The sequence below is a fragment of the Pagrus pagrus genome, assembly GCF_965226575.1.
Source record: "Pagrus pagrus genome assembly, chromosome: 21".
Taxonomy (NCBI): Eukaryota; Metazoa; Chordata; class Actinopteri; order Spariformes; family Sparidae; genus Pagrus; species Pagrus pagrus.
This window is the reverse complement of record NC_140208.1, coordinates 26,109,743-26,121,774: the sequence shown is the minus strand read 5'-3', so window position 1 is coordinate 26,121,774 and position 12,032 is coordinate 26,109,743. Positions and strand designations below refer to the sequence as shown.

The 12,032-nt window shown below is 41.0% G+C and overlaps 1 protein-coding gene across 13 annotated transcripts in view; it reads left to right on the top strand.

The window, feature by feature from the left end:
* ryr2a (ryanodine receptor 2a (cardiac)) overlaps nucleotides 1–11,745 on the top strand; it is a 333,069-nt gene extending 321,324 nt beyond the window's left edge. For all 13 annotated transcript variants that reach the window (XM_084342544.1, XM_084342552.1, XM_084342553.1 and 10 more), the window contains 8 exons: nucleotides 8–68; nucleotides 850–996; nucleotides 1,272–1,406; nucleotides 7,272–7,428; nucleotides 8,511–8,575; nucleotides 8,889–8,989; nucleotides 9,592–9,643; nucleotides 10,514–11,745. In XM_084342544.1, coding sequence (XP_084198670.1) covers nucleotides 8–68; nucleotides 850–996; nucleotides 1,272–1,406; nucleotides 7,272–7,428; nucleotides 8,511–8,575; nucleotides 8,889–8,989; nucleotides 9,592–9,643; nucleotides 10,514–10,609 — 814 coding nt within the window. In that variant the 3' untranslated portion in view covers nucleotides 10,610–11,745. The remainder of the gene's footprint in view (nucleotides 1–7; nucleotides 69–849; nucleotides 997–1,271; nucleotides 1,407–7,271; nucleotides 7,429–8,510; nucleotides 8,576–8,888; nucleotides 8,990–9,591; nucleotides 9,644–10,513) is intronic.
* The last annotated feature ends 287 nt before the right edge of the window (nucleotides 11,746–12,032 follow it).

Sequence of the window (12,032 nt, the reverse complement as noted above, 5' to 3'; positions counted from 1 at the left end):
TTCTCAGGCTGAACTCCATTGATGTCAAGTACCAGATCTGGAAGCTGGGGGTTGTATTCACAGACAATGTAAGTGCATAGAAGCACTAAATCCTTCACCAGCCACGTCTGGCTCCACCATGTGGATTAACTTCCATTTCACAAATAAGTGTTTCCAAAAATACATTATTTATTTCAGAATTTAAATATTATCATGATCACGACCACAGCAATGCCATGGTTTTCATGCATGAAAATAAAAAATAAATGTATTAATCAAAAAATGGCATTACTACGAATACATAAATGTATGTTGTTTTTGGTCTCCTACCATTGTATAAATTATTATTTTTAAAAACTCTCCTGTTTGTGGACGATCCAAAAATATTGCAGACATGATTTATTGATAATGATTTCTGATTTACATTAACCACACTATCAGTACATCACATTTTAAACACATTCTTCAAACTCAACTTCAGTTGCCTTACACTGACTTATTGAACAAGGTTTCAGCTGTTACTGATGTGGTTTCTAGCAGATATAGAATACGAAATAATATTGGCAATTATATATTCATTACCTGTGTATGGACAGAGCAAACAGCACATCTTTTTGAACTTAGACAAAGAACATCCTGGAAATTCTTATTTTAAAAAAACATATTTAAAGAAACACATATTAAAGCATCATTTTAATTCAGTCTTAACAATGCAGGGCTTACTTTTTGCTTTTATGGTCTCACTGTGATTTATGAGACATTTTGGTCGAGTGTGATGGATTGAGTGACATTTAGCATTCAGGTTGCAAATTGCAATCATCTGTAATAGTCACTACATTGTCTGACCTCTTTATCTCTCTGTCCCTGTAGTCCTTCCTATATCTGGCCTGGTATATGACCATGTCCATCCTGGGTCATTATAACAACTTCTTCTTTGCTGCCCATCTGCTTGACATCGCCATGGGCTTCAAGACACTGCGTACCATTTTGTCCTCAGTCACACACAATGGCAAACAGGTAAAAAGCTGCATAAACATAAATACAACTGCACTCATATTTCAACACCTGAACTCAAATACCTACCTGTAACTACTGTAAATTCTTAATGCCCTGATAGACAGGTCAACCATTACACACAACTTTTCAGTGAGTGTAGGAGTGTACAGACCATCTCACTTTCAGTACACAAAAATGCTGACTGCTAGTTTTTAACTAGTTATGGATGTTGTATTGGTGATGTTTTCTGTCTATCCAGACTCTTGATCAGCCTCGTCTTTTCTCCTGTCTCCCAGCTGGTGTTAACAGTTGGCTTGTTAGCAGTGGTGGTGTACCTCTACACAGTTGTGGCCTTCAACTTCTTCAGGAAGTTCTACAACAAGGGTGAAGATGGAGAACTGCCAGACATGAAGTGTGATGACATGTTGACAGTGAGTATGACAAGTGTTTTGCTGTTAGGTGCTGTACTGCAGTCAGACTTGTTGTGCTTTAATAAAATGGCAAATACAGTTAACATGGGTATAATGACATAAAGCAGGATTTTACAGACCTTACCTGATGTAACAGATTGAGAAAATGAGGTTAAAGACGCAATATGTAATTGGACTAGGGTGAAAGTTCTGATATATGAATAGATGTGTAGACAGCAGTAGTGACAGCCAAAGTGTTGTAGATAAAACACTATGACGTGGACCAAAAGCTTGATGGAAGCTGAGAGTTTCTGGTGACTTTTCAAGGAAATAATTTGAAGCTAAAATCTGCACTTCTTTTGTTAAGTATATACTTTTCTTGTGGTCATATGCACAATGTGTGCATGGAGTGTTATAAAAAGGTTGATGGAAACTTTGCTGATTTTCTAACAGCTTGTATCACCACCAGACTCTGAGCCAAAACCAAGCACCACCCAACTTGCAGTACGTCACCCATCAGCAGGAGTGTTTATTGGTCCATTGCGGCGCAGTGCATTCTGGTTGTTGTAGGTTTTCATATACCATAGGCCTTTTTCCTCTGTTTTCTCTGCTCATGTAGCACCACTTTCAAAAATATTTGTCTTTCTACTGCAAAGACAGCCCCGTGTTATGCAAGGGCCATCTTTCCAGTGGTGAAGTACTACTTAAGACCATGGATTAACTTGATGCTACTAACTCTCATTGCTCTGGGCAGTGGCTCATGACTATTCTGGATGATAATGTCAGTAACGCCTGTCTCATTGAAAGCAGTCAGTAAAGAGGAAACAGCACCATTTATGGACAGAAAGTCATGGGTCAAAGCTTCAGTCTGACAGTGTTCACCCTCAGGCTCTGTCTGAGGTCCAGCTGAGCTGCTGTAGGATTACACAGTCTTTTTTTTTGTTAGTTTCTCCCCTTGGCATTTGGTAGATTTTAAGAATAGCAACAATTCGCATGACATTAAGAAAGATTAGTAATATCTAGGAACCTGGGATGTTCATCATGATGGAAGTTCAACTTAAAGCTATGGTCTACGATTTGAAAGATTTGTCATTATTATTAACATCATTTAGATGGTGGTTATGACCCAATAGTACCACCTACACAATGTGAAGAGTAAAAGGAACCAAATAAATCCATTCTCTCTAGTGCCTGTAAAACTGAAAATAAATTGACCAATAGGAGCCATCCAGTCCGGATGGCTCCTATTGGATCAATTTTCAGATCCAATCCTCACTCACTCTCCTGCTCCTGCTCCCGTCTGGTCCCGACCCACTTCCGCATTTGAAACTACAAGCAGACAAGAGGTTTGTTTTGCCCTGAGCAGTTCAGCTGCCTCTGCTTGCCCCACCGACAAAGAGTCAAAGAAAGAAAGTCTGTCACTGAAAAGACACAAAGCGGAGATGTAAACAAAGAGGGCTCAAACCTGAGTAAACATCGGGTCATCATTTGAACGGTGGCGAAAGGTCCGTGAAGATATGGAGCCGATGCTGATACAGCGGAGTTTCTGTTGAGCAGGTAATCTTCGTCTTTATTGTGGATGTTGTGACACAGATAACTTTCATGCCGATGCTGGCTTATGACTGTGAAAGCTGCCGTTAGTTTGTTTCTGTGTTATTAGACGGTGTCTGTCTGCAGTAAAGTTGTTTACTTGTTCGACGGAGACGTTAGCCTCTATGCTAGCATTGTAAGCTAACAACAAGCTAACAATGCTATCATGTTTACACCAAATCAGCCTATTTATTTGCTCGTGGCAGCTAAATGAAGCAGCAAGTAAGATGAATGAATGGATGAATGAAACCCCAATGCGAAGCGGAGGGGTTTCGGATTTATTTCCAGATTTTTATTGTATTTGTCCGGATTTATTTCTCCATAACAACCTCTCGCCCGGTCACCACTCAACTGTTTTGCTAGCCCTCCTCCCGGTCTTGTCCGTTTGTTTTCAACGAAGCCTTTGCTAAATCAATATGATGGATTATCATAAACGCGTTACGATGTGTGTATTTGTGTGTCTTATCTGTCATAAACAAGAGATTACGGTTTACGGCACGTTTGTGTCGCGGTCTGGTGCTACTCAGACAACAGCTGGGACACACACAGCTGGTCCGAGGCTCATGAAGGTTTATTTTTCAGCCACAATGTGGAAGCGATCGTTGTGATTAAAGCTGACGGCAGCATCTGTTAGTCTCTTGGCCCTCAATAACTTTTAGAAGCGGCTAACTTAGCTGTTGATAAATAGTAACTTATTACGTAGCTGTAACGTAACGTAGCTGTAGCATGCTAATGACGTTACGCTAGCTTGGCTATGGAGCTTAGCTGTGGACATTGTAATGACTTACAAGATTTACGTGAGTTTCAACGTGCATTGTAATAACTTTACCTGTGAATCCAACATTGTTACTCCGCATTCAAAGCTGGGCTGTATTTGGTTTCCGCCGGCTTGTTGCTGTTGTTGCTGTTGTTGCTTGTTGCGGGAGGGGTTGTGTCGCGGGAGGCTCCGAGGGGAGAGCGATACGAGCTTGGAGGGGAGGGATTAAGGAGCACAGAGGAGAGGGGTGTGTGTGGGGGGGGATGCTTTTTTCAGAGCTTTAAGGCTCTCTTTGGGCACAATATCTGGATTTATGGAGCCTATAATTGATGATCCTTTATAGTGGGATCTGGAACAGTTTCATGAGGCCAGAGCCAGTTAGCTACAGTATGCAGCATAAGCTACCATTATGATTTATCCTAGTTAAAAGTGAACTTGCTTTGTGATACAGAAGTTAAGCCAAAGAAACACTCATCTCACTTCATGACACAGGCCTTGGCAAAGTGATGGTAGGATTATATGCATTTATAACAATGTTGGTGTAATCCTTTACATTTACACAAAGGTTGTAATGCAGGTTAGCTTAATCAGGTGGGAAGTTTAACTGTGTAGTGAAGTATAAAGGAAAATCTTGTCAGTGATGGAGGGGAGGAAACAGGTAAAAACAGAATGAATTACAGCTGTGATGAGGCTATTCCGTCCTGCCAAGTCATCTGAAAGAAATACTATATAAGGGCTCTATGATGTGTGTTGTCAGGGGATGGGGGTGGGGTGGGGGGTGGGGGCTTCTGTCACCCGGAAATTTCAGGACACACACACTTTAATCCCCTATAGTCAGCCACCCATAGCATTCCATAGAGCTCTTCTGTTTCCTATTAAGGGGCCGGGTGGCAACTCTGCCTGCTCTTCAGGAGGGTGACAGGGGCTTAGTGTGATGGAGGGATAGACTGATGAAGGGCCACTGCCCCAGGGAGGTTTTTGCTCTTTCCTCTCCTCCCTTTATGTGAATACATCCCTTAAAATAACACTGACAGAAGGATGAGAGGATCTGAACTGATCTCTCCTTTTCTGTTCAGTTTTTCCTCTCTTAGCCTTTATCTTTTTCTCTCTATACTAGGGTTTTCCCATCTTCTTCCCCCATTTCCTTTTGCTCAGTTCTCTGCATATTGTTCCCTCAATCTACACACTGTACATCAGTTAAACTTTTCAGGACTTTGTCACTTACTTACAATGAATCATTTGCATTCTTTGAACTGGATTTTTTTTTTTTGTACTTTGTTGCTCCATTTCTGATGGCCATACTGCAAAAGCTCCTTTGTGGAAACACACACAGAAACAACTTTAATAATGATGCATACTTGGCCATAGACCATATGACTCAAATCTGACACAATAAAACTTTTATGTCTATTTATTGCACATAATTTATTTTAGGCCTTTTGACATAATTCTCCAAGCTATTACTTGTAAGAAGGCTGTCTGCACTGACAAAGAGCAAATAGATCCTATTTGCTCGTTTTACTGAAACTAAATACATAATTATCAGTGTGTTCTATAAACAGTTGTATTTGTAATAAATAAAAACTTTTGCACATTTTATTTCAATATTTGGTAACATTTAATTTTACAGATCTGAAAAAAATGTCATGGTAAGTAGGTGATAAGTTCCAAGCAACATATTAAAAATGTATCTGAATTGACCTCTAAGGGCCGGATCTACTAAGATCCCAAATTTCTTGTACTAATCTGCGTGCGCAATCTAGAAATTTGCGTGTGGGGTTGAACCGCGGTTTGCGGGCGATTTCGTAAGAGTGACTGCGTAAATGACAACAGGTGCAAACGTGTCCGAGACACGCCTATTTAAATGAGGGTTTAGCGTGTTTCATGGTTTTCAGCATGGCGAGTTTGAGAGAGCGAAAGCGCAAAGTGAAATTCGACCCTTTGGAATTAGACGTGTTGGTAGAGGAAGAGAATAAACATTTCAATGAGCTGCAGCAAAGGAATCTGACGGTCGCTCAAAGAAACGCCGTGTGGGAGAAAATCAGTGAAAAAGTTAATTCTGTTGGACAAAAGACCACCACTACTACTGTTATTACTAGTAATCACATTTCCATTATGTGCATTTCATTATTATTGCTGTAATACCTCTTTATGTACTTTCATTCCTGTCAACCATCCATTATAATTGTATACATTGTGATCTCGTTGATCTGCTCTGTACATGCGACATCTATTGCACGTCTGTCCGTCCTGGGAGAGGGATCCCTCCTCTGTGGCTCTTCCTGAGGTTTCTTCCGCATTTTTTTTTCCCTGTTAAAAGGGCTTTTTTTGGGGGGCAAGTTTTTCCTCACTCGAATCGAGGGTCGAAGGACAGAGGGTGTCGTCTCTGTACAGATTTGGGCTATACAAATAAAATTTGATTTGAAAAGAAAAATTGGCGTATAATAAAAGGTCTGCAAAGAAAACAGGCGGGGGCACCGTGGATGAGATGCCTCTGACCAGCGTTGAGGAGCAGGTGCAATCCGCTCTGAGTTCCTCCAACAGCTCCAAAATGGCAAGGCTGGATAGGCGATATGTTCTAATGATAGTTTCCTCATTCATCCCAAAAATGTTCACACGAGGGTGAAAAATGCGTTCTCGGCGTCTCCTTCCATTGTTTCGGCGTCTCCTTCTTGCAACAATAACCGCAGCCAGTCGTGCGCAATTACGCATACAAACCGTTTGCACCTCCCTTTGAGAAGTGTTGAATATAGAAGCAGTTTCTATGAGCAAAATTGCTTTCCGGTTTGATAAATCACTTTGCGCGTGCTAAATTAGTATATTTACATTTTCTCCACCCACAACACGCACAATTGCGTGTAAACGCCCCATGTTGCATATTCATTGCTGCAAACATACTAACTGGATGCTATTTTGCACCTTTGACAGACACAACCCTTTTTGCGCACTGTTAGTAAATCAGTTTGTACAGTTTGTATTTTGCGTGTGCAAGGAGTTTGCACACGTTTTAATACACGCAAACCTTCAGTAGCTCCGGCCCAAAATGTATTGAAAATAATCTCAATATTATTTGATAAAAATATTCAGCCTGGACACTTGGTCTGCTTAACTTCCCCTCAGCAGGTCACTTACTTGAAGTGAGTTGTTGCAGCTTCATTTTCAAGTAGTTTCTGACCAACTTCTGCAGGTCATTTAATTAGTACATATACTAAAACATTTTTTAACCATTTACATTCTCACCAGTTCAACAATCAACAATTAGGCTCCTTCTTTCCCTCTCTTTAACTGCGTATTTGAAAGAAGCAGAATACAATTATTAAATCTTGTTGGGGTAATTTCTAATACATTTAAAAGTGCAATCATTGTGATAATGTTGTAAAATTAAGTGTTACCCAATATTCAAGTAAAGCTGCTGTAATTTTGGTCAGTGTGAGTTGCAAATATCACAATTGGTGTGGATTTAAAATCCAGCACATTAAATTTCTTGTCTGTCTTTCACTCTCTCCCCCTCTTTATGTGTCTCTTGCCCTGTCTCCCAGTGCTACATGTTCCACATGTATGTAGGTGTGAGAGCAGGTGGAGGGATTGGTGACCAGATTGAAGACCCAGCGGGTGACGAGTATGAGATCTATCGCATCATCTTTGACATCACCTTCTTCTTCTTTGTAATTGTAATCCTTCTGGCCATCATCCAGGGTGAGAGATACAAAACAGGCACACACGCACGCACGCACGTACACACACATGCACACTGGTTTGTTGTAATTATCAAAAGGATCTGTAGAGCTGAGACTTGCCCTGTACTGCCAACATCATAATCTGGGTCAGATCCATATCATGAAGCTATGTCCTAATAGTCAAGATCATGGGTACGTGTTGGTGGGAAGAACAAATCGAATGGGCTTCTGTGTGTGGTGTCCTTATGTCAGGAAGGTCTAACATCTGAGACTTGAGTCGAGTTTGAGAGAGCTTTGTTGTTGAAAGCTAAAAGACATAAAGCGTTGCTCCCTTTTTAAAAATGGTCTCATTTGCTTATGAATTTGTCTTCTTTTTGCAGTAACATTCACCTCATAGAATAAATTACATATTATTCGAGCAGGAAAGAAAGATTTTGTACCAGTTTTCTCAAAATCACGAAGCCATGCAGTCATCCATGGAGGCCACACTGAGGATGGGACTTGGCTCTGACCAGTTGAGGCAGGGACACACCTCTGGGGGTGTCCTTTGATGTCTGGCACCAGGGCGTTGGTGGCAGATCCTTGGAGTCCTGTGGGTGCCAGGTGGGGCCTCCATGGATCCGAAAGTTGGGGAGTGAATTTTGCAGAAAAAAGAGTGATGTGAGAGCAACTAATATTAACTCCAAGATATTTTAACCCTGATTGGCTGAAGTGGAAAGGCACGTTGACTGCTGTAGTTGTGAAGCAGTTTGATTAATAGGAAACATCTGATTCAGAAGTCTCTGCTCGAAACTAGAAAAAGAGCAAAATTCATCTAAAATAGTAACTATTGCACAAATAGCTGCTGCTCATAAAATAAAGTGGCAGGTTGTCTGCTTTTAGATTACCAGGGTGTAAGGCACACTCTTGAATAGCAAAACAGACTTATATAGATGGAGTACTATTAGAGGTCCGTTGTATAAAACAAAAGACTTGTGGTTTTTAAGGTGGTTGTGGTCCAGTTATATATCTAACCCATGTTGACTTGTATAACAAAAGCATCTACCAAAGTGGGTCAGGTTTTTTAACCCCTACACAATCTGTGGTCTCTGAACATTCTAGGGTTGATCATCGATGCTTTTGGAGAGTTGAGGGACCAGCAGGAACAAGTGAAAGAAGACATGGAGGTGAAAAAAACAGAGACACACACACGCACAATCAAAACAACAATGTAGTATTATACGGTACATGAACTACGGGAATAATGTAAAAATGAATGAAAATACTGTATGCAGTAGTAGATTTTGTTAAAGCAACCAATAGAGCCAAATCACCAAATTACTTGTGACATTCCCATTAGAGCATTTAGATGTTAATATATTTGCATGACATCCAGATGCAGGCTGCAATTTAACAGCCAATAGGTCTCACAGGTAGACCTGCAGGTAAATGTCTTGTGTAATGACAATCACTTAACTCTCTAATGTTTCTCTCCTCCAGACCAAATGTTTTATCTGTGGAATAGGCAATGACTACTTTGACACAGTGCCACATGGCTTTGAAACGCACACGCTACAGGAGCACAACCTAGCCAACTACCTGTGAGTACATGTGGAGCTTGTGTGTGATTGCATGTGCGTACCTGTACCTCTAACATGGTGCCAACCAGTGTTTTATAATAATGACATGGATTCTTCAAAATAATGAGCCAGGTGCAGGGGAGCAATTTTACCATTACTTCATAGTCTTCCTAATGCAGTACACCTGAATGGAAGACTCTACAAGCTTTTGGTATAGTGCTTTTTATGTTGGAGTGTTGCAAGAATACTTTGTACAGATAATGTCCAAAAAGTTGGTGGAAACATTTCTCAGCTGTATGATTTTGGAGGTGTCATAAACCTTAATTTGAGACAAACCTAGTAGAATTGAGGAAACTGAGACTGTATCTCGGAACAGGTCTGGCTGTAATCAGTCAAAGGCAATCAAGAAGACATCTCAAAACAAAGACATCAGTGGGAATTTGTCACATATTCACTTTGCCAATTAAAGAAACAGGATTCAAGGTTAAAAATAAATAAATAAAAAGAATTGTAATGCTTTCAGATCAAGTTTTTCAGTAGTTTACGATTTGCATCTGTTGGTGTGGGCATGTGAATGTACAGTGGATATGTTTTTCTAAAAAGTGTGTGTATGTGTGTTTCAGATTCTTTGTGATGTATCTCATTAACAAGGATGAAACAGAGCACACAGGCCAGGTAAACCAGCGTATTTCCCTTTGTAGAAAATATAAGTAGACACTTGTGGGATACTGTTTTGTGTTCAGTTTCCATCAGTGTGATCCTTGCTGTTGTCTACTGGTATTGTTAAAGCCTCAGTATGCTTCAAACAAAGGGTGTGTTGGATTTTCTAATAGCTACTGAAACCCTTTTCCAAGGCTGGAAGTGTGTGTGTGTGTGTGTGTGTGTGTGTGTGTGTGTGTGTGTGTGTGTGTGTGTGTGTGTGTGTATGTTGGGGGTGTCATTCCATGGCCCATGTGTGTGATGTAATGTTGTGAACTTCCTCTCCTGACAATACAGAAGGTGGAGGCCAACCGCTATTAAACAACAAAGGAGAAGCTGTTATTTTGCTCTGCTATTAGCATGCTGGTCCTCCTTGTGATTGTTTGTCCACATCAACAGATTTAAAAGTAATAGTAAGAAAACCAGCTTGTTGCTGTTTCCACTTTTTGCCACAGCTGGCTGTGTTTTTTCCTACATCCCCTGCAGTCCTCACTGCTGCAGCCTAAACACACTGCCCACATTCAGGTGAATGGGAGGACGAGTATTTTCACCGCAGTGCCTGATTCTGTCTGAATGGGCTCTTATCCCTATTTGCATGATTCCTCTCATTGTCTCATGTATGATGACAGACTTCTCTCCCGGTCAATCAGAATATGTTGAACACTTTTGCCCTCAGACGTGGTTGTACAACATAGTTTGTTTGAGGCATACTGGGGCCTTTAGTGGCTCAGTGTTGGAAGCTTACTACACAAGCTTAGTGCACAATGTAGTAGAGTCAAATATGCTACAATTATGTCATATGGAATGTAAGTCCTTCCTACCTCCTCCCATCTGTTTGTCTTAAAGGAGTCTTACGTATGGAAGATGTACCAGGAGCGTTGCTGGGAGTTTTTCCCTGCTGGTGACTGTTTCCGGAAACAGTACGAGGATCAGCTCAACTGATCTCTTCTTGGAGCAACAGACTCTTCCATTTCATACTGTAATCTGTTCAAGGCACCTCTGCAGCCATCCTCCCTCTGCTTATCCTTCAAACTTTTCTTACCGTTACCGTTATAAGGAGTGCCTGTTCCACCAAATGACAGGATCTACACTTGGCTACACTTTCCTGTCCAGGAGGAACTTCATATCCAGCCTCCACTACAGGCCCCACCCTAAGCCTTCCTCCCAGCCCTTCCTCATCCAGACAGTCAACTCGCCAGCTCTGCCCCAACTTCCAGCACACTTTGTTTGGAATGCATCTAAGACTTTGTACATAGAAAATATCAGATTATATGCTGTAAAATATGTGACTGCTGGTACGTCAAGGTTTTTGGCTCAGATGATGACTTCTTTGCTTCATCTTATTCTACATTCACAGTAAGAAGCAAAAAATACAAAGGAAGGAGGGAGCAAGGAAAAAAGGAAGTACCCAAAGTCTGACAGAGGAGAGAGGAAGGAATAAAAGAGAGTATTTCTCCTGAAAGACTTTCAGGACAATGATCACTACAGAAAGAGTAGACATTAGTATGATGATGTTTACGACTTTTCATGTGTACAATGCACGTTGCATGTAGGTATAGGGAGTGGACATGAATAAGAAACACCTCTACAACCCTGCTGTGATCCAATACAACAGCTCTGCAATAAATCTGACCTTTCAGAAGCTTACATGATCAGCTTTTGTTAAGACTGTCAAAGAGGTGATGTTTTGATTAAAACTCTTGGTAACTCTTCAAGGTTTTTTAGTTTCTGGTACATGTCAAGTGAGAATACATAAAGTGTCTCAAACCTAATCTAATCCGACACACCACCAAACTTAAGTGTTGATTCCCAGCTAGCCAAATTGTATCGGTTATTGACCTGTGGCTTTTATTTCTAGATGTGGGCCACATATGTCATGCCTTACATGGCCCAAGTTTGCAGTAATCGTTTACTACAGAGTTGAAACTGGCTAGCAATGTACAGTATGCATATTGGGATGCCGAACATCTGGTGTACTGTCAGACTCGGATGGCATCAACTGGGCCAAGCCAGAGCCAATAGCTGTTGTAAGACATGCGGATGAGTGCTGGATAACCAAACTTGGGCCACGTAAGGCATGACGTATGTGGCCCACATCTAGGAATAAAAGCCACAGGTCAATAACCGATACAATTTGGCTAGCTGGGAATCAACACCTCTGTGACACTGTCAGTGGAAACTGAACATCCTAGTTTACACAAATAGGGCAGTTATACTGGATTGAATTAAAGTATGGTTAACAGATGTTAATATTGTGTCCACTCCCTGTACATGCCAACACTGTGTGTGAAGGGCTCCTTAACTAAGTGTTCACATTGCTAGCAACATGATTTACTGTTCGTTTCTTTCCAGTGGAGCTGAGTGA